The sequence below is a fragment of the Lynx rufus genome, unplaced genomic scaffold, assembly GCF_022079265.1.
Source record: "Lynx rufus isolate CCGP_SWC_20201006 ecotype Redwood Valley unplaced genomic scaffold, mLynRuf1.p SCAF_18, whole genome shotgun sequence".
In the NCBI taxonomy this organism is placed as follows: domain Eukaryota; kingdom Metazoa; phylum Chordata; class Mammalia; order Carnivora; family Felidae; genus Lynx; species Lynx rufus.
Genome location: NW_025814832.1, coordinates 1,739,036 through 1,761,762, shown reverse-complemented (window position 1 = coordinate 1,761,762; position 22,727 = coordinate 1,739,036). Strand labels below are relative to the sequence as shown.

Below are 22,727 nucleotides of genomic sequence, written 5' to 3'. Positions count from 1 at the left end.
ATAGAAGGGAATATCTTTTTTTTTTTTTTTTAATGTTTTAATTTATTTTTGAGATAGAGTGCGAGTGGAGAAGGGGCAGAGAGAGAGGGAGACACAGAATCAGAAGCAGGCTCCAGGCTCTGAGCTGTCAGCACAGAGCCCGATGTGGGGCTCGAACTCAGGAACTGTGAGATCATGACCTGAGCCGAAGTTGGACGCCTAACCGACTGAGCCACCCAGGCGCCCCGAAGAGAATATCCTTAAGCTGATAAAAGATATTTGTCAGAAACCCAGGGCAAAAGCAGATTTAATGACACAACTTTAGAAGCATTGCTATTATGGTCAGAAACAAAGTAAAAAATTTCTCTAATGGCAACTATTATTAGAACAAATTATAGTAGAGTTGGTGGACAGAAGATCAACAGAAAAAATAGCACTCACATTTATACCATTAATAGTCAACTGGAAAATATAATATTCAAATTAGTAACAAAAGCTGTGCAGGGTTTTTATGGAAAAGATCACAAAACATCCTCAAAGATCTGAATTAAATTGATAGCATATCATGTTCATGGATGGAAAGACTTAATACTATAAATATGGCAAGTCTCCCCAAATTAATTTTTTAATGCAGTGCAATTACAAACAAAATCCCTACAGAGTTTTTGGAGGAATCTGAAAAGTTGATCTCATCTGGAAGAAGAACTAGGAAGTCCAGACATTTCTGTAAAACAAGAAAAAAGTGGGAAGACTTGTCCTTGTAGTTTTAAAGACTTATAAACCAGAATGGTGGTACTGACTGGCCTACTGGATCAATGAATCAGAACAGAGACAGGGTGCCTGGGTAGCCCAGTCAGTTAAGCATCCGACTCTTGATTTTAGCTCAGGTCATGGTCTTGTGGTTTATGGGTTTGAGTCCCACATTGGGCTCTGTGCTGACAGTGTAGAGACTGCTTGGGATTTTCTTTCTCCCTCTCTCTCTGCCCCTACCCTGCATGTGCGCGCGCTCTCTCTCTCTCTCTCTCTCAAAATAAATAAATAAACATTAAAAAAAAAAAAAGGAACAGAGAACCATGAAAGTGACCCACATATAGAGAAACCTGATTTACAAATATAAATTCCAGACAGATCAAAGATGTAAATGTATAAAGTAAAATAAAACTTAAAGAAGAAAAAAATGTACATATATGTTTCTTGTGACCGCAGGGTGGATAAGGCTTTCTTTCTTTTTACTTTTTTTTTCAGGTAGAATTGCAATTCTTCTTGTCGACAATTTAACCTAACAACAAAGTGATTTTTTAAAAAAAAGATCAAGTGACAAATTTTATACAGAGATCAAAGTAACCCTTTTACCTCACCAAATTACAAAATTTGGCTTATTAGTAGGGCAACTGATTTTTCTATACGATAAAACTTAAAGCACATTTGCTACTAAATGCATTCCAGTGGACTTACTCTAAATTTTTTAATTTTGGAGTATTTCAAACATATACAAAAGTGGGAACTATTATAATAAGTAAATCTGACGACCACTACCCAGCCTCAATTAGCAACACATGAACAATACTGTATGTATATCTGGGAAGAATTTTTTAAATAAGACATAAAGCATAAAGGAACTAATTGACAAATTTGTCAGAAAAGGAATTTCCATACAAATCAAAATAGGTGAATTTAAAAGATAAACTATAGATTGGAAGATTTGCAATGCACTTAGCTGACAGAGGATTCATATCCATACCTGCAAATCAGTGAGAACCAATCAGAAAATTTAAGTAGAGAAAAATGGGTAGAAAATATAAACATGGAATTTTTTTTTTAAGTTTGTTTATTTATTTTGAGAGAGACAGAGACAGTGTGTGCGGGGGAAGAGGCCAGAAGGAGAGGGGAGAGAATCCCAAGCAGACTCCGCAGGGCCAGTGCACAGAGCCTGACGTGGGGCTTGAACTCAGGAAACCGTGACATCATGACCTGAGCTGAAATCGAAAGAAGGATGCTTAGCTGACTGAGCCACCCAGGCACCCTGTGAAAATGGAATTTAACAAGGGAATTCAAATCGCTAATTAATAAATGAAGAAATGTTTAACCCCTCTAGTAATAAGGAAAACAAAAAATAAAACATGACAGGTTTTAAAACCATCAAATTGGCAAAAATTAAGTTTGGAAAATGCCTAGTTTTGGTGAGAATGTAGAAGAGTTGGAACTCATCTGCTTTTCTAGGTAGTGTGAAGTGGTATGATCACCTTGAAAAGCAATCTGGCAACAGCTAGCAAAGCTGATGGTGAGCATGCCTTACAACGCAGCAGCTCTGCTTCTAGATACATTTTTTAGAGAAGCTCCTATATTATACCAAGAGACTGCAGTATTGTTGGCAGTTCTAAAAAATCGTGCATCTGTAATACAGTTCAATAAGTTGTGGTATATTCATACAATGGATTAGTATACATCAGTTAAAATGAAAGGAACAGTACGACGCACATCAACATAAATAAATCTAGAAGTTGTAATACTGAGTAAGAAAAGCAAAGTAGATGATAATCACAGTAGGTCATGTGTATAAAGTCTAAACATGCAAAAATCATACTATATTGTTTATGGATATATATGTTTATATATATAAATATAAAAGATATACAGATACAATGAATTCAGGATGGTGGCTACCTTTAGGGAAGGAGAAAGAGAAATGGGATCCTAGAGGGATAAAGAAGGAGTTTTAACTGTATCTATAATGTATTATTTCTTTTAAAAATGAGTGGAATGTACCCAGGTGTTTGTTAACTATTCTGTTTTTCTTTATGTAAGAATTGCTAAAAAAAACCAAAAAACCAAAAAACCAAAACCAAAACAAAACAAAAAAATCCCAAACAACTGAGTAGAGATCACGACTGTTACCAAGATAGTTCTAAGTTGCACCAAGGTGGATGGAGGTCAGCCTCTGCTTGTGATCACCATTTACCATCAGCTCTTCTACTCTAAGGGTGGTAAAATAGTAGCTCAAAGTAGTAGGTTATGTGGAACAGGTTATGTGACAGATTCAATCCACTTCCCCAGTCAGTCTTTCATCAAATTTCCCCATTTTATTTCCTCCATGGTATTTAACATAAGCTGAATTTATTTGGCTTATTTCTTTACTAGATTTTTGCCTGTCTCCCTTTAACTAGGACATAAGATCCATGAGGTAAGAGACAGTATCTATCTCATTCACTACAGAATTCCTAGTACTATGAATAGTGCCTGGCAAATAGTAAGTGCTCAATAAATATCTTATGTTCAATTAATGTCAGGAGTCAAGACTACCAGAGTATGTTAAGGGGAGATGTCCAACCCTTGCACAGAAGCCCAGGTTAAATATGGACTGTAAGTTCAAGCACCAATCTCTCTGGGGGGTCCATGGGGAAGAGTCCAGCCACAGTCACAACTAGAACACTGAAACAGGGGGCTTGAGAGTGAAGAGAAAATATAAAATTAAATTTGGAAACAAAATTTCTATTAACAAGATATAGAAACTTCAAGCCTCTGGATTCTCTACAGACACCTAATTAATTTCCCAGCACAATCTTCTCATGCAAGTTCCAACATGAGTTCAGGGATAATGAACTTTCTAAAAACCTAAATAAAGCATGCCACTTAATCTCTTTTTCCAGGCTCCGGTTTTGGAGAAGAACAGAAGAGGAAAGGGAACAGGGAATGAAAAAACAAGAAGACACATCAAATGTATTGCTTTTATTAGCACAGCTTCCGAATAATCCCAAGGAGGAGAATGGCATGCCTGTAGGATGTGTCTGGAAAAGCTCTTCCCCTGGGCTGTGATGGGGGCCACCATCCACCTTTAGGCAATTACGGCACCTCCTCCAGAGGCTCCGTACAGTAGCAGTGGTTCAAATGGGCTCTGGGGTTAGAGTTCTTGGGCTTGAATTCTGACTCTGCCATTTTCTACCTGTGCAACCTTGGGCAAGCCAATTAATGGTTCTATACTTCAGTCTCCTTAAGTAAAATGGTGGCTAATAAAGGTACCTACTGCATAGGGTTGTGAGGATGAAATGTTTTCATGCATGTAAAGCTCTCAGAATAGCAAACCCTCAATAAATGGTAGCTTTTATTGTAATTGTTCATCTGGAAGAGAGGGGCCTTATGTTTAATTCTTTGGAAAAACTGCTTGCCCTGGAGACTTGGATGACTAAATCATTAGCTAATGAAACAGAGGCAACAGGAAACAGTGCAAAAGCACTAGACCAAAATTCAAAATGCCTGTTAGGGCAGAGATTGCCAGTTAACTCCCAATACCCGGTCTCCTCCTCTTTAGTAAAAGAACTTGTCCTCTTCCTCCATTGTGCTGCCCACTGATGCCCTAGCAGCCATCCTGGGATGAGGCCACATCCTAGGATATTGGCGTAGTGAGCTGCAAGAGGCCTCAGCATCTCCCAACTTGGTGGAGCCTTCACACTAGCCTTGGACTGCCTAGTTCTGAACTCATGTGAGAGAATAAAATTTTATGTGTGTAGGACTTTGGAGTCCTACACACATTCAAACTTAATGATATATCTCGGTTCTGACCTATTACTATAATACACTTGTAGATAAACTGGTCTTAGTTTTCTCTCCTATAAAATGTGGATAATACTTTATAGAGTAGTGGAAATCAAGCGAAACAACACATCATAATAGCACTATGTAAAAGGATAATGTAATTGTTATCAATGGAAACGAGAGAGACACTCAGAAAGGAAACACAGGTATGATAATGATAGATGGGAAACACAAAGATACAGACTTAGAAAAGGATTAGAAAAAGTCCAGGAATAGACATTGTGCTTATTTGACTATGAAAAGTTCTTTTTTTTTTTTTTTTTTTAATTTTTTTTTCAACGTTTATTTATTTTTGGGACAGAGAGAGACAGAGCATGAACAGGGGAGGGGCAGAAAGAGAGGGAGACACAGAATCGGAAACAGGCTCCAGGCTCTGAGCCATCAGCCCAGAGCCCGACGCGGGGCTCGAACTCACGGACCGCGAGATCGTGACCTGGCTGAAGTCGGACGCTTAACCGACTGCGCCACCCAGGCGCCCCGACTATGAAAAGTTCTTACAGAAGATCATGAAAGCTGATCACTCAGGAGAAATAACCTGTATCCTGCATCCTATAAAATACATTATGAAATTATCTCAATAGGAATCTCGTTATCTACCATTCTTTGGAGTCCACTATCTGTGATCCTGAATCATTCCTAATTAGATGAATTTTGCCCTTCAAATCCCAGTGTCTCCCTTTCTATATTCTTCCTGTTATTACCCCCAATCTTAACAATCAAGTCATACTTCTTGACTTTATCACAAAGCAGAGCTGTCTAACAGAACTTTCTACCAATGATAAAAATTTTCTATACCTGCTCTCAACAATATGGTAGCCATTAGTCACATGTTGCTATCAACCACTTGAAATGTGGCTAGTGTGACTGAAGAACTAAATTTTGAATTTTATTTAATTTTAAGTAATTCAAATTTAAATAGACTCACATGGCTAAGTGGCTACTGTTTCTGGAGAGTGCAGTCTGCAGAGAAAGCTCTAGGAAAGAGAAGGAAATTGTGTCATTTCCTCATTCCTATTTGATCTCATTTCTTCACAATACCTATGCTAAAAAGCTTTTTCTTAGCCTATTCCTGATGGCCCTAAATCCTTGGAGAGTCCCAATTTCCCTATTTGGGATTTGGGTAATTATTACCTTCTTTTCAGAGGGATAAGCACATTTGTTCAATACACACACACACACACACACACACACACACACACACACACACAGTCCTGAGTGAGACAAACGTTCTTCCGGAAAGCTTTAGCGAACATGCCAGAATGACTGGATTCAGTGAATCCACCAAAAAATGTACAAAAGAGGATTACTTCCCTGAAAAGGATAGACTCTTTTTAGGCTCTGTGGTCTATTTATTATTTAATTTATTTAAGAGAGAGAGAATGCACAAGTTGGGGAGCGGGGAGGAGAGTAGTGGAAGGGGGGGGAGAGGGAAGGAGAGAGAGAGAGAGAGACAGAGAGAGAGAGAGAGAGAAGCTCAGTGCAGAGCCTGACATGGGGCTCAATCCCACGACCTTGGGATCATGACCTGAGCTGAAAAAAATCAAGAGTCAGATGCTCAACCAACTGAGCCACCCAGGCACCCCTGGCTCTGTGGTCTAAAGACATCAGAAGTTCAATTACCCTTCTTGATAAGTCCTTATATATCCAATATACGTCTAGTAAGTTTTTTAATTAAAACAGGTGGAGAAACAGGCACCTGTTTCTCCTGCTCCTCAGAGCAGATCAGAGCAGAGCTTCTCTGCTCCTCAGAGAAGATCAAACTAAAAGAAATGGCCTGTAGCAATGTTACTGACCATGGAAGGCTTGGTATAGAAAATAAAGCTGTCAAAATAAGCAATCTGTCAAGTTGAGGAATTAGTATCTTCGTGATGGGGGATGGGAGGTTGGCTAAAATAATAGTGCAGGTAATTTAAGTTCTTATGAAGGACTGGTACCTCTCAACAATGCAAACTCAGTCTCATGAAGTAAAACTCAACAATTTACTGGCTTGCTCTGTCTGCCTGGACAACTCTAGGCATTTCTAAGTAAGATCAATATGTTTCATTTTAGGACTATGAAAATTCTCTTAAGTGTCTACTATTAATCTGATGGGCAAGACAGAGAAGAAGCTCCAGAGGAAGAGGGTCCCAGAGGTGGTGATAATACAGACAAACGTCTTTCTAGTTTCAAAAACACACACTAGAACAAATACCCTGACCCTGATGACCCCTCCAGGCTGCTACTCAGGTGCTCATGTTTTAGATGTGAGCAAAAGTGTAATTCCTTCAAAAACTCCTTGATGTGAATCCAAGAAATGATGTGACAGTACTTGCTGCAGATTTCCCTTGGAGGCATACCAGTATGACCTTTTTCAAATGCAAATTAGCTGTCAGGTTTCTTGGGGAGGAGTTTAAAGAAAAGACATCACTATGCTCTGATCTGAAGAGTATGGTGAACCTGGACTAAGTGAGAAGGAGGGACAAAGGACACCCGGAGATGACCCCTGTGAGAAAAGTCCACGGGACTGGTTGGGACAGAACTTGATAAGAAATGGAAATCTCTGGCTTTGCAGATTCTTGCTTGAGTTGGACCAACTTGATTTTGGCAACCCAAAATCCCCCTCCTAAGTTAGCTCAGGTATTCGTTGATCTTAGTACAGAATCCAAAAGTCCCCTAGACCTCTAAGCGAGCTCTCCCTGGTATTTAGGGCAGGAGTGCCTGTAAACCATGTCATCCAGTTATGCCACACTGGCTCTTACTCACATAGAAAATATTTATCAAGCCCTCATGAGATCTGTAGCACCACACTAGACACTCAGGGATGTCTATGAGAGAGCAGTTTCAAGGAACTCGCAACTTAATGTTCTGTTTGTAGTCTTAAAGGCAGATGCAGGCAGAAAGGGGTGAGAGGGGACCCAGAAGAACTGTGTCCACACTCAGAAAATACCGCTGATCTTTCTAGGAGTTGTTGTACCACAACACGGAAATAGTTATTAAGTAGGAGGTGGTGGGAAACCCTGGAATTTGAGAAATGAGAGAAAAAAAATGTGGAGTAAAGGCAGGTAGTAGTTGGGATTAATGAAAATGACAGAGTGGAAGTTTTAGACTCTCAAATATAAAGGCCAGTGAAAGGAGGAGGCCTGGAAATTGAAACATGCCTAGATTAAGGAGCCCGTCCCATCTACAGGAAGTTTATCCCTAACATCTAAATAGTCATGTTTTAAAATCAACAAGTTTGCTGGTTTTCAGCTGCCACTGACCGGAACCCCCAGTGGCTCTGGCCCACAGTGTAGACAGACTGTGCCCAGCCGGACTAGATGAAGACATGTAGCCGGAAGTCAGCCAGCCAGCCCAACCCCTCCCAGCCTTGGGAGGGGTTTGAGCAAAATGCTACCCGGCTATGAGTAGTAGGCAAGATAGTTTAACCCTAGCGGCACGGAGCTATACCTAGGCCCCCGCATCTCAATCAGTAGATTCAGAGAGTGGACTGAGACCCAAGGGGACTCCAAGAATGAGAACAGAACCCCACCAGCAAAGTGCACCAGGACCTGTGGTCCTCCAATGCTTTCCCTCCTTGTCCGCTGCAGTTGCATATTCACGTTCACAGTCACGTATTTTTAAAAATTGATATAATTATCTCCTAGAAATTACTGTATGTAGCCTCTTGGGATCTAAAGCAATTAAGTGAAGATAAATTTCTTTCATGGAGCAAGCTGTCAAAGGATGAAGCAATTTCATTCCCCATTTGAAGTGGAAGCTTTGGGTCATGCATGGTTTATTTGAAACAATGCCATCACCTAAAGCTGCTGATCTTATCTCTAACTCCGTTCTCCATTTCAAACTGCTGGAGATATGCAGCGTGGCACTGCCTGAAGTTATGACATCTGGCTCAAGGCCAGCAACAGAACAAGCCAGCTCCTCTTCTAGGGTTTAAGTATAAGAGGACAGAAATCATATTAAAAGAAGATAACTATACAGGTGAAGTCTGTTAAACCCTGAAGAGGGGAGAAGTTCCCAAGGCATCAGTTGTGACTACGGAGGCACCCTAACAAAAGGGAAGTGGTACAAGAGCAGGCAGGAACGCCCCCCAAAGGGGGTAGGGTGAAATACATGCTGAGGAACGAGCTTTTTCTCTTCTGGGAGACACCAAAACCAACCAACAGTGGGGCCTATTTCATGAACCCCGGCCTGATAGGTGGAAAGCATACCAGGCTGAGAATCAGAAGCTCCGGGTTCTAATTCCAGCACTATATAAGACTGTGTGTGAGATTTATAGGAAAGTTCTCATTAACTGTTCTTTTGAATCGCAGCTGGTACTTTATTTAAAAAAAAAATTCTGCATAACCATGTTTTATTTATTTTACAACATACCAGTCAATGTACTATCTAGGTAATAGTATTCAAAGTATTTTTTAAGCCACTGAAACATTCTTCAGGTGAAATCCATGCACGTCAGACCATGTCTGAGTGTTGCTTTCGAAAGGAACTCTGAAGAACTAGAATTGGCTTTCAAGTGTCATTGCACTGGAATCACCAGAAGAAACTTGTTGAAAGTGATTGCTGGGCTCCCCTCTCAGAGTTTCTGATTCACGGCTCTAAAACATTACACACTTAACATGTTCTCAGGGGGATCTCATGCTGCTGGTCCTAGTACTACAATTTGAGAACCAGTGGTATAGAGGAATGTGGCCAAGAGAATTTCAATCTAGAATTGAAATGTCCAATACACTAGCCACTAGCCACATGTGGATATTTCAATTTAATTAAAATCTCTGTTTCTCAGCTGCACTAGTCACATTTCAAGTACTCAAGAGTCACAAGTGTCTAGTGGTTACCGTATAGGATAGGATACTGTGGAAACAGATCAGTTCTATTATTACAGTTCTATGGGATAGTGTTGGTCAAGAATCTATTTGATTTGGGGGCACCTGGCTCAGTCAGAAGAGTGTACAACTCTTGATCTCAGGGTCATGAGTTTGAGCCCCATGCTGGGTATAGAGATTACTTAAATAAATATTAAAAAAAAAAAAAGGATCTATTTGATTTCTCTGGTGAATGTTTAGCCCAAAGAAGAGAAAACTTAAGGGGAATTTCACATTTGCTAAGACGTGTCAGTATTAAAGCCTGGGTGGCTCAGTCGGTTGAACACCTGACTCTTGATTTCAGCTCAGGTCATGCCCCATGTTAGACTCTGTGCTGACAGCACAGAGCCTTGCTTGTGATTCTCTCTCCCTCGCTCTCTGCCCCACCCCTACCTGCACATGCATGTGCGCGCGCGCTCTCTCTCTCTCTCAAAAATAAACATTAAAGAAAAAGTCTTTGTAACACCAAAGTGCAACATAAGAAAACCTAAATAAAATAGATCTCAGCAAAATTTAAAAATTTAAAAATTTTCAATAAAGTGAAAAGACAATCAGCCCATAGAAAGGGAAAAAATATTTGCAAATCATATGTCTGATAAAGGACTTTATTCAGAATATAAAAAGAACTCCTACAACTCAACAATAAAAGACAATCCAATTTTTAAAATGGGCAAACTATCTGAATACACATTTCCCCACTTTTTTTTTTTTTTCAACGTTTATTTATTTTTGGGACAGAGAGAGACAGAGCATGAACGGGGGAGGGGCAGAGAGAGAGGGAGACACAGAATCGGAAACAGGCTCCAGGCTCCGAGCCATCAGCCCAGAGCCTGACACGGGGCTCGAACTCACGGACCGCGAGATCGTGACCTGGCTGAAGTCGGACGCTCAACCGACTGCGCCACCCAGGCGCCCCACATTTCCCCACTTTTATAAAATCTTTACAAAATACTTTCACAGACCTTATCACCCCTTTTTATCCTCTTTGAGATCGATAAGGTAGTTACAGGTTTCCTAGTTTTATTCAAAAAGACAAAAGCCCAGAGAGGTTATATGAATTGTCCAAGACCACACAATCAGCCTATAGCAGAGTCAGGATCAGAGCTCACATTTGACACTTTCTTTTATTCTACTTTGCCTTTCTTTGGCTCAGAGGGAAAAAACTAATGCTCAGGTATCCCACAGGCAATCAAGTGAGAAAGTAGAAACTGTATTTTTTAAATGTATACAATTAAGTAAGCACATAATAAAGACATTCAACATTATTAGTCATTAAGGAAACGCACGTCAAAGCCACACAGGGATATCACTTCACACCCATTAGGATGGCTATTATCAAAAAACCAGAAAATAAAGTGTTGGTGAAGATGTGGAAAAACTGGAATCCTTGTGTACTGCTGGTAGGAATTTAAATGGTGCAGACCCGTGGAAAGCAGTTATGGCAAGTCCTCCAACTCAACACAGAAGCACCATATGATCCGGCTATTCCACTTCTGTGTACACATCCGAAAGATGTGAAAGCAAGGGCTGGAACAGGTTATTTGTATGCTGGCCATGTTCACAGCAACATTATTCACAATTGCCAAAAGGCAGAAGCAACCCAAACGTCCATCCCATGGAACAGATACAAAATATAGTGTATATACACAAGGGAATATTACTCAGCCTTAAAAAAGGCAGAAATTTTGACATGTACCACAACAGGATGAACCTTAAAGATGTTATGCTAAGTAAAATAAGCCAGTCACGAAAAGACAAATATTGAATGATTTCACTTATATGAGGTTTGTAGTCAAATTCAGAGCAGAAATAAAATGATGGTTGCCAGAGGCTGGGAGAGGGAGGAAATGGGGAGCTGGTGTTTAATGGGTATAGTTTCAGCTGGGGAAAATGAAAAAATCCTGGAGATGGATGGTGGTGGTGGTTGCAAAACAACATGAATATATTTAATGCCACAGAACTGTACACTTAAAAATGGTAAACTGTGTATTATGTATATTTTAACAATTATAATTTTAAAAATGGAATAACTGTCTTTTTTTTTTTTTGAGAGAGAGAGAGCACGTTTATATGAGCAGGGGAGAGGGAGAGAGAGAGAGAGACGAGCAGGGGGGAGAGGGAGAGAGAGAGAGAAACAGAGCATGAGCAGGGGAGGGGCTGGGAGAGAGGGAGACATAGAAATCTGAAGCAGGCTTCAGGCTCCGAGCTGTCAGCACAGAGCCCGACACAAGGCTCAAACTCACAAACTGCGAGATCATGACCTGAGGCCAAAGTCGGATGCTTTAGCCATTGAGCCACCCAGGTACAGAGAGAGAGAGAGAGAGAGAGAGAGAGAGAGAGAGAGAGAGAATCTTTTTTTTTTTTTTTTAACGTTTACTTATTATTGAGAGACAGAGAGACACAGAGGAGGGGGCAGAGAGAGGGGGGAGACACAGAATCTGAAGTAGGCTCCAGGCTATGAGCTATCAGCACAGAGCTCGACGTGGGGCTTGAACTCACAAACTGTGAGATCAAGACCTGAGCCAAAGTTGGCCGCTTAACCGACTGAGCCACCCAGGCGCCCCGAGAGAGAGAGAGAATCTTAAGCAGGCTCCACGCTGAGCCCCGACATGAGGCTTGATCCCATGACACTGGGATCGTGACCTGAGCCGAAATCAAGAGTTGAACATTCAATGAACTGAACCATCCAGGTGCCCCAAAATGAGCCCGTTTTAAATTAAACTTTGATTAAAGGAAAACCTTCCTTCTTAGTTCCTCACCCTCTTGAAATGTCTGGTATAGCCATTTTCCAGCTCCTGGCACTGACAACGTAAGGAAGAACAGATTAAAGCTATCAGTGAACCAACAACTGTCCTATGACCCTGGCATATTTGGAGCAAAAAAGCAACCTATGCAGGCTTGTAGTTACTCTTTCACTTCATGGTCTGATTCTCAAGGCCAAAAACGATCTTCGACTCTTGTCTGTGTGAAATTCTGAGTTAAAGGAAGGAACAACAAAGCCTCTCTTCAGTCATCTGCTTATGAGTTGGGCCCTCCAGGAAACAGAGCTGACTCTTAGTTCTCAAAGGCTAAAACTTACCTTATATCAAAATGTAAGCCAGTGGCAAAACACTAATTCCAATATTTAAGTTCCATGTCCACGGGACTTTAACATTCTCACAGGGAGGGTCCTGCTCATGTTGGTAATTCTGAAAGGCAGAAATGCCTGTTCTTTTATGTTAAGTTTAACCCAAGGGCTAGCAAGGACGTAGACTGAATTCTGAGATGAGTTCTTGGGGGGTGGGGGACAACCCTTCCATTCTCTTGAGCATCGAGGGCCTAGTATCAATACATCAGACAGATGATGTTAGTACTTTCTATTGGGTTCATCAAGATCCCCCAAAAGAACACAGCCGTGTCCCCACCTAGTCAGGAGTAGCTAGTCGTTCAGAAGGTTTTGTTCTCTTGACTCCTTGATGCTATGGAAGTGATCAGACCCAACTCTGATGGCCATCTCGAGATATTCTTTATATGCTGTTCCTAGAATGAGGAGGCAAATCACTACAGATCTCTGCCTATACGAAATTTAACTCTAAGGTAGTAAGACATGTTTTTAAAATATCAAAAATGAGTATTGGCGTAATCAGGCTATACTTGGTAGTTACACTTCATACTGAGGTGGTGAAATACTCTTTCCCCTAACTTGCAAGCCCAGATCTCACTGGAGTGTGGAGGAGGATTTTTTTTTTTTTAATATCCATAACCCAGCTGTGACACTTCCTTCCATCTCTACCTGTACATCTGTTTCCTACAGAGTGCTGCTGCCTCAAGTGAGATGCGTGAGGCTTCTGTAGATGCTGGGGAACAAGATGGAACAAAAATGCTTCACACCTGGCTCCCAAATTACAGGAACGCTGGACTGGGGCCAACATAAGCTGGCACAGCACCAGCTGAAATGGACATCAATTAAGAAGCCTGTCATCTTTCAAGACTGCAGGGTCTTTTTTCACTCTGCGATCCGCACTGCTCCACAAACCAGCCGCGGCACCACTGGTAGAGTTTTCCAGATGGGATCATTTCCCTTAGATTCCACACTTGCAGATTTATTGCAGAACTTGTTTTTAACCCCTCCCTTTGTTTTTAAAGCCTGAACTATTATTCTACAGTACAATTTTATCTTTAATTGAATTTATTTGTCCTTAGTAAAGTGAGAAATTTGTACCTACGTGAGCAGAAACAGTTGTAAGCCTGACTAAAAGATGTTTTGTTTACAAAAAGACATTTGAATAAATGTATTTGAATAAATGAGATTAGTGACGGGTCAGAAATTCTTCTCTCTCTATACATCACTCCTCTTGGGGTCAAAAGCCACAAAGCCTTGACCAGACTACATTATCCTGGAGAACTGGACAGATCTCTAGAGCTAAAGCAGGCTTTCTCGGACCATCACATGCAGTGTGACCCATGTCATGTGCAGAAAGGAAAGAAACTCTGCTAGCGTCTAGTCAGTGGCAAATGCTCTTTAAGAAAAATAAAGACTTTAAGATTGTCAGCAATTAGGGGCCACCTGACTGGTTCAGTCAGTGGAACAGGCGACTCTTGATCTTGGGGCTGTGGGTTCGAGCCCCATGGTGGGTGTAGAGATTACTTAAAAATAAAATCTTAAAAAAAATAAGTGTCAGCAATTAAAAAGTGGCAAGAGTCCGGGAGCAAGCCCAGCCGATCAGGATGATCACAGAAGTGCAGCTCGCCTTTGCCAACGTGCTGGGTGTGTTGCTCTTCCTGCTGGTTGTTCTCTTATCACTACGTGGCTGTCAACAATCCCAAGAAATAGGAATGAAAGTGGCTTCTCTGCCCTGGGGCTCCAGGACGTAGTCTGAGGCAAGATGGAGGGTGGGAGGGGCCTTCACACTTCACTTCATCCCTCCACCCATCACAATATACAAAGCAGCTATAACTGGATCTTTCCAAACAACCTGCATTTCCTCAAAGTCTTCCTGAACCCTACAGAACAAGAAGCTGCCGCCAAGTAAGGTCCTGTAGAGAGGCTTTCTTTTCTACTCCCTCTCTGCAGTATAAAAATATAGATATACTTTTTCCAAAAGGGACGAGATTACAAATACTACCTTTTCTTGTCTTTTGTCCAATGGGGCATGACATATCTCCTCCCCTGTACCTAAGTGGGCTGCCTTGTGGAAAGAATTCCATGCAACATGAAAGAGTCCCATGATAAATAAATATCTCGTCCACATTTAATGCATGTTCTAAGAACTGAATTCCACTGCCTCAGGGGGCTGCCTGTTGCTGCCAATTTGCTTCTCATGGCAGAACCCTGTGTGGCAGAGCCCTGACTAGGCTCTGCCGATGCTTGTTTGGAAAAGAGTCCAGCTGGAGATGAAAGAAGCTCTTCAAAGTGGGTGACTCCTCGGAGGCTATCACTTTAGGGCTTGGGAATGATTACTTATCAAACCGCCTTCAGTCTGGAATACATTCTGGGCAAGCAGCTGGTCTGCCCTCTTGGCCGTTCCACTGGAGTGTGCAGAGCTGGATTTGGAGTGATGGCAGAAACTGAAGAACCCAGTTGAAGGCAAGAGCCCCAAATCCACATCGTAGGTAGGGACAGGAGAGAGAGAAGGGATTTTAAAAAGCTTCAGACATCTGTCTGCACAATTCCATCTTGGCCCACCCGTCTCCCCCTTCTTTTATTTTAAATAAACAGCTTCAAAAGGGGTGGTCCTCACATCTTTCTGCTGACTAAGGTCTCGATTTCCTTACTTTCCTCTACCAAGAGAGCCTGAAACCTCTAGCTCTCAGCATTTAATCAGTCAAAACCTAGTCTCTAAGTGAAAAGACAAGCTAGACCAAGAGAATATTTATGACACATATATAGCAGATGAAGGACTTCCATCCAGATTATATAAAGACCTCTCAAAACTCAGTCAGAAAACAAACAATACAATTTAAAAATAGGCAAAAGATCTGAAGATACTTTACCAAAGATATACAGAGGGCAAATAAACACACGAAGAGATGCTCAACATCATTAGCCATCAGAGAGATGCAAATTAAAACCACAATGAGATATCTAGTAGAATGACTTAAACACATACACACACACATAAAATGTGGAATCAAGTGCTGGCAAGGCTGTGGACGAACTGGAATTCTCATACACGCCTGGTGGGAATGTGAAATGGTACAGCCACCTTGGAAAAGTTTGGCAGTTTGTAACAAAATTAAACATACACTTACCAACTGACGCACACATTCATTCCTAGCTATTTACCCAAGTGCAATGAAAACTTAAGTTCCCATAAAAACCTATACATGAATGTTTGTAGTAGTTCACTCATAATCGCCTAAACTGCAAACAACCCAAATGTTCATCAACTGGTGAATGGATAAGCAAATTGTGGTCTATTCATATAATGGAATACTACTCTGAAACAAAAAAGAACGGATTACTGATCTAGGCAACAGCATGGATGAATCTCATATGCATTATGCTACGTGAATGAAGCCTCGAAAGCTAACTACTATCCGGTTTAATGTATATGACATTCTGGAAAAGGCAAAGTCGTCCCTATGACAGAAAAAAAGATCAGAGGTGACTAGGGGTGAAGGGGTTGGTTGCATGAGGGGGTTTTTGTGGATGACAGAAATGCTCTGTATCTTAACTGTGGTGACAGTTACATGACTGTATGTCAGAAACTGTGTAACAAAGAATCGATTAAAAAAAATGTATGTTTATTTGTTTTTGAAGGGGGGGAGGGTTGGGGCAGAAAGAGAGGGAGACACAGAATCCAAAACAAGCTCCAGGCTCTGAGCTGTCAGCACAGAGCCCGACGCGGGGCTCGAGCTCACGAACTGTGAGATCATGACCTGACCTGAGCAGAAGTCAGATTCTTAACTAACTGAGCCACCCAGGCACCCCACAAAGAGTGGATTTTAATGTGTGTAAACAAACATATTTGGGTCTCTGGGGATGGGAATGAACTAGGGACACATCGCCACACTCTGTGATCGGGGACAACTGGGAACGCATGCAGTTAAAGTGTGACAGGGCTGGACACAGAGCCCATTTTCACCCTGAAATTAGAGGCGACATTAAAACAGACCCAGATTTCTGTTGGCATAAAAAGAACTTTATATACTCTTTGTCCCCAACACTTTTCATTGTTGCTGGGACAATGCAATCTTCTTTAACGCAGATAAAAAGATACCAAGTCCCGGCCTGGTTTTCCTCCTCCCCTTTCATTTCCTGTTTCATTTGGGCAGAGATCTCTGTTTCTACAGAGGGCAAAGTAGATTCAAGTTTAAAGGTTGTGGGAGAAAGCAGAGATCTAGGCTAACTGGAGGCCTCTTGGTCTGAACAGGTTAAGGTGCACAGAACCTAACAAAAAACTAAATCCTGAAACATTTTTTAAAAATAATAAACACCTGTCAAGCTCTAATTAAAAGTATTCTCCACGAAATCTCTGTTGTGTTGTCATTGAGTGAGGTCAAAATCCAAAGTATACCTGTAATAATAAAGTTTCCTTTCATATCATTATCTAATAGTGAAATGATGGGGATGGGCACCTCCAAAGGGGCAATATTTTCAAAGGAAAATTATACCTCTTATAATGTGGTCACAGGTCCACAGGGAGCGAGAAGGTTGAGTAGCTAAAGATGTGTGTTCCATCAGTACCTGGAGAGCCGTGAAAGCAGTCAGCTTGGAAAAGAGAGCACATTCCTGCTCTTGTCTTAGTAGCTTATCTTCACACCTCTGCTTCACAGCTTAATCCTTAGTACTACTTCTTGGGTGCTTCAAGTGAGAGGAAGGAAAGGGTACTTGGAAACTATAACTGAACTAGAAACTCTTAGCTCCCGCCTCCGAGGAGCCCAAGCATGTAAGGATAGGCACACATACAAATGCAGAGAAGGAGCTTTTTCATTTAAATGGAGGAAGCTGCCATGTCCACCTCTATAAGCAAAAATATTAATCATCCACCGTCTGGTTTTAATCCACACGCTCCTGATCCTGCATCTGAATGTATTGTTATCAGGGGAAGAAGCATTTCTGCTCAATCTTATTCACCAGCCAAAAACCTGAAAATGTGAAAACCACATTGGTAAAGTGCCTTCTTGGGGACCCAGAAAACTCTGAGCTGCTGCTTTTTTTTATTGTTTTCTTTCTTTTTTTCTTTCTTTTAAAATGATGAACAAATGTGAATTTCAGAGGGTCTGGAGGGGGAAAAAAGAAACAGCTCAAGTTACAGGGCCCTGGTATCTTGGAGTGACACTATCCTCAGGGAAATTAGTACTTTCTCTTCTCTATTTCCCAAAGGGGATCCAGCCACACAACCTGATTGATATCAGCCCTTCAGAGACAAGCTTGGGCATCCAGGTGCATCCCTCACGGAGCATTTACAAATGAAATGGCAAGCCCAAACGTAAGCCTTTGCCTCTGGTCTCCGTTCTTCTGGTTTGTGCTTTGCTAGAACTAAAATCAGGGACTAAAAACGCCATCTGAATGAGTCCAAGCACATTTGTCCCACCGTCTGTGCTGGAGACCCTTCCCTCTCCTGAGGGTCACCCTAGAAAGGGTCTCCAAGCCAGTATGTGGGCTTGAGTGTCTTCAAAGCCATTAGTCACCACCCTTGCAGCCTTGCTCCAAACTGCGAAAGGGGCCACCCGTGACACAAAAACTCTGGCAAGATTAGAGGATAGCAAGAGCAGAAGAAACCACAATACGCCTGAGACTCCCAGGAGAACAATGACTAGTGCTGGTGGGGAACAGACTGACAGACAGAGCAGACAGACTCTAACCAGGCCTCGCTCTGTTTTCGATGCAACACAAATGTTTTCCATTAGAAGTTCCCTGCCCCACAAACACTCATACATGCGGCTATGAAATCCACATACTTAACTTCTGCTTTTCTGGCACTCAGACCCAACTACCTCTCCTGTTCCCCTGGAACAGAGCAAAATTGAGAGAAAAGAGTAGTACCCCCAGCACAAAGGTAAGGGGAACAGAATCAGAATCAGAAGCATGCTTACTAAGTAAGTACTATCTAACACGAGTGTGATTGAGCAAGCTAGAGGGAAGGAGGGAGAAAACAAGGACGTTTCCTTGGCCAAGAGAGAAATAAGTACTGTAAGGCTCCAGCTCTTACTGGTTGGCTCCTATGCTTTCAGCTTAAAGTTTGGCTTTACTTTCTAGTAAGTCTGCAGCTGAGCTCCATCAGGAGGTGTCGGTCGCCATTAAAGCAAAACAGGCAAAAACCTCAGAAAACTCATTACAAAATGTGCAAAATTCCAGTACTGAAAAACGAATGCTGGCTGATCAGGAACCCATATTTCAAACACTCAGAACCAGCTGAGTATTGCAACTGTGAGAAGAAGCTGAACCAGAAATCTTTAAACCATCAGCAACCGTCTGTAGAACCTGGCCCAGGTTCATTTCTAATCAGTCACAGAGGTAGGGACATGTGGATGTACGGCTAATTCATCTCTTCCTTAGAAAAAAGAAGAAAACTACAAATAAGAATTCAAAGCAACAATTAAAGAAAAAAAGAACGAACACTGAAAAGAAGGGAAAAAGTGAATTTTTAAAATGGCATGTAAGAAACAAAAGGAAATCCCCTATTCAGGCAGCTCTGGAGTTCCCTAATTGCACAAGAGCAAAGGACACCCCCCCAATGTGGACGCCTTATTAAGCAATTGCTCAGCCTTCACTCATTGTGCAATTCCAACCCTCCAAAGCTTTTTGCTGCACATATGCAAACCACGTTTTCCACTGCATTCTAGAATTAAGAACAGTTTCTCATTTTTCTCTTCCTCACTTTAGGGGGTCTATGTGCACAAGGAAGAAAAAATATCTATTGCTAGATAAGCATTCACTACAAATGAGGTTTTACATTATTTCATCTGGTTGTTTCTGAGTTTACTGGGAGTTAGGAAACATTTGGATTTACTCTTGGACAGCTAAAGATTCATTTTTTCCTGTCACTGACAATAATGATATCACAAAAAATTGTCCATGAAAACATCAGACCTTCAAAATCCTTTGTTCCAAATGGTTGCCATTCTGGAATATTTGGAGTACTTAAAAGTAGCAGTCCCTACTTTACAGCCAAAATTCCAACAGCAGCCTGGGTATATCAAAGTGTATTTTATTAACTACAAACCTTTCTTTTGAGAGAAATCTTGTTAAGCGATCAGCAAGAACAATAACAGGTGTATACAAAGATGAGGAAAGCATGACAAGAAAACCCAGAGGTCATGCAGGAAAAGACAGATTTGACTTCATAAAAATTTTAAGCTGTACACTGTAAAAAATATAAAGAAGATTATAAAACAAGCTACAAACCGGGAGATAATATTTGCAACATATAAAATAAAATATAACTATCTACAGTGTATAAGAACTCTGCATATCAATCACAAATAACAATATAAAAACGAGCAGGGCCATAAATATGCAAGTCAGAATGGAAAAATATAAACAGACAGTAAATATACAGAAAGATCCTTTATTCCACTAGTAAACAAATACAAGCTAAAGTGAGATGCACTTTTTAACCCAGAAAATCAGCAGAAATTAAAAATATTGCTGTAATATTTACAAATACACAGTATTTGTAAAAGTATGAAAAAACAGACACTTGTATACTGCTAATGGGAGTTTAAATTGGTATGATCATTTTGGGGGCACTTTGGCAGTATTTGTAAAAACAGTAAAATTTATATATCTTTTGACAAAGCAATTTCACTTGTAGGAATCTATTCTAAAAGAACAGTCTTTTTTTTTTTTTTTTTTTTTTTTTATTTTAAAAAAAAATTTTTTTTTCAACGTTTATTTATTTTTGGGACAGAGAGAGACAGAGCATGAACGGGGGAGGCGCAGAGAGAGAGGGAGACACAGAATCGGAAGCAGGCTCCAGGCTCCGAGCCATCAGCCCAGAGCCCGACGCGGGGCTCGAACTCCCGGACTGCGAGATCGTGACCTGGCTGAAGTCGGACGCTTAACCGACTGCGCCACCCAGGCGCCCCAAAGAACAGTCTTATAAACATACAAGGATTTAAGTATGAAGAAGTTCATTTTAGCACTGTATGTGATGACAAAAAAGGGACATAACTCAGTTATCACCTAAAAGACAGATGGTGGGAATGTATACTGGTGCAGCCAATATGGAAACCACTATGGAGGTTCCTCGAACAATTAAAAATAGAACTACCCTACGATCCATCAATTTCACTTCTGGGTGTTTATCTGAAGAAAATGAAAACACCAATCTGATGAAATATAAGCACTCCTATGTGCACTGCAGCATTATTTCCAACAGCTAAGATATGGAAACAACCTAAGTGTCCGTCGATACGGAAATGGATAAAGAAGATGTGATGTGTGTATACAATGGATTACCATCCAGCCATAAGTAATGAAATCCTGCTATAGTGAAATGAGTCAGAGAAAGACAAATACTGGATGATTTCACTTATATAGGGGTAATCTAAAAAACAAAACAAATGAACAATCAAAACAGAAACCAACTCAAAGATACAGGAAACAAACTGCTGGTTACCAGAGAGGTGAGGGGTTGAGGAGGGAGGCGGACGAAACAGGTAAACGGGATTAAGAGGTACAAACTTCCAGTTATAAAATAAGTAAGTCACAGGGATGAAAAGTACAGCGTAGGGCATATAGTCAATAACATTGTAATAACTGTGTGGTGACAAATGAACTAGACTTATCATGGGATTTCACAATGTATAAAAATATCAAATCACTTTGATGTACACCTGAAACTAACAGAACACTGTATGTCAATTATACTTCAATAAAATAAGATGTATAAATTGTATCTACACAATGGAACATGATGCAACTTGAAAAAGAATGTAGATTTATACATAGTGATTCAGAAGCAGTTACAAGGTATGAATATTAGGCAAAAAAAGAGTAATGTATCACAACATGCATTTGTATGAGAAAAGTTAATATTCTGTGTATGTATGTTCGCAAGAATGGTTACCACACCGTTATTAGCAATCGTTTCTGGAAGGGAAAGAGGGGCTGGTATTCTCATTTTCTACAGTTCTATATGATTTTAATATTATTTCAGAGAGCATGGATTACTTCTGTAATTAACAAGTAAGGACAGTCTGCCTTCTGTTTCTCAGCATGAGATGAAGTAGGTGGTACTGGACTAGTCCTCCCACCATAAACAACTATAAAATATCTGAGGCAGCTGTTTGTAGGCAGTGAACAACAGGCAGTGCAAAACTGTGATCCCTAAAACACCAAACCCATGGAGAAAGAGTTCAGATCTGTGGTTATCAGAGGTAGGGGTAGGGAGAGGGTGACTAGAGGGAGGTGGCCAAAAGGTACCAACTTCCAGTTATAAGACAAGTAGTAGGGATATAACGTACAGCACAATGACTACAGCTAACACTGCCGTATGATACATCACAAGGAGAAATTTTTCTTCTTTGCTTTTCATTGTGTCTGTAGGAGAGCATGGATATTAACTAAACTCACTGTGGTAATCATTTTAAAATATACGCAAATCAAACCATCGTGCTGCATACCTTAAACATGTACAATGATGTACGTCAATTAGTTCTCAATAAACTGGGAGAAAAAACACTAGAAATATTTTTTTATGATTAAAGTCTGTTCCCCTTTCATGAGGGGGGGAAAAAAAGGCTGTGACCTCTGAGAGAAGAAAAACTCACAAAATGATCTCTTGATCACTTAGTCCTCTGCTTGGGAATAATTTTCCAACCATGATACAGAAAGCTGAATCCCAAGGAAATTATGGTGGTCCTGTTGAGTTGAGGAGGCAGAGGCAGAATTTGAGGTAGCTGAAGGGGCCGGAATCAGCAAGTAGGGAAATGGACAGGAAGAAGTTATACAAAGAAAGAGCATGAAACACATGTGAGAATCTTCAGTGAATAATGGGGTGAAGGCTGGACTGTACCTATGCAGCCAAGACCACCAGGGGCTGACCAGAAGGCAGCTGCTACAGGGTTGAGAGTGGAACAGAAAGATGTTAGAGATCCAACAGTGTAGAAATAGCACTGCCTTAGGACGGAGGAGCTGGGAGTTCCAAAACCGCCAGAGTAGAGAGGTTTTAACACCTTGTTAACATGCCCTGGCAACCAGCTCAACCTCCAGAGAGGCCACACCCTAGAGTGGGAGCTAACCTAAATTTGCATTAATTAGATCCTAAAACCCAGACTAAAACAAAATCTGCAGGGAAGACAGGGCTTGGAGGTTGACTATCACCACATTGCTGGGGCTTGGGGACATCCTAGGTTTCTAAGTAGCTACCCTAATAATATGTAAAA

General features: G+C 41.0%; 1 protein-coding gene and 1 pseudogene across 4 annotated transcripts in view; one reads left to right on the top strand and one right to left on the bottom strand.

The window, feature by feature from the left end:
* The window catches only part of SMG6 (SMG6 nonsense mediated mRNA decay factor), a 229,102-nt gene that overhangs the window by 72,357 nt on the left and 134,018 nt on the right, over positions 1-22,727 (bottom strand). The window contains exon 14 of one of the 4 annotated variants that reach the window (XM_047080615.1): positions 14,029-14,957. The exons of the other annotated variants lie outside the window; for them this stretch is intronic. Coding sequence (XP_046936571.1) covers positions 14,865-14,957 — 93 coding nt within the window. The 3' untranslated portion in view covers positions 14,029-14,864. Of the gene's footprint in view, positions 1-14,028; positions 14,958-22,727 lie in introns of those variants that run through there. 4 annotated transcript variants of the gene reach the window in all.
* Positions 14,118-14,223, top strand: LOC124512956 (dolichyl-diphosphooligosaccharide--protein glycosyltransferase subunit 4-like; annotated as a pseudogene).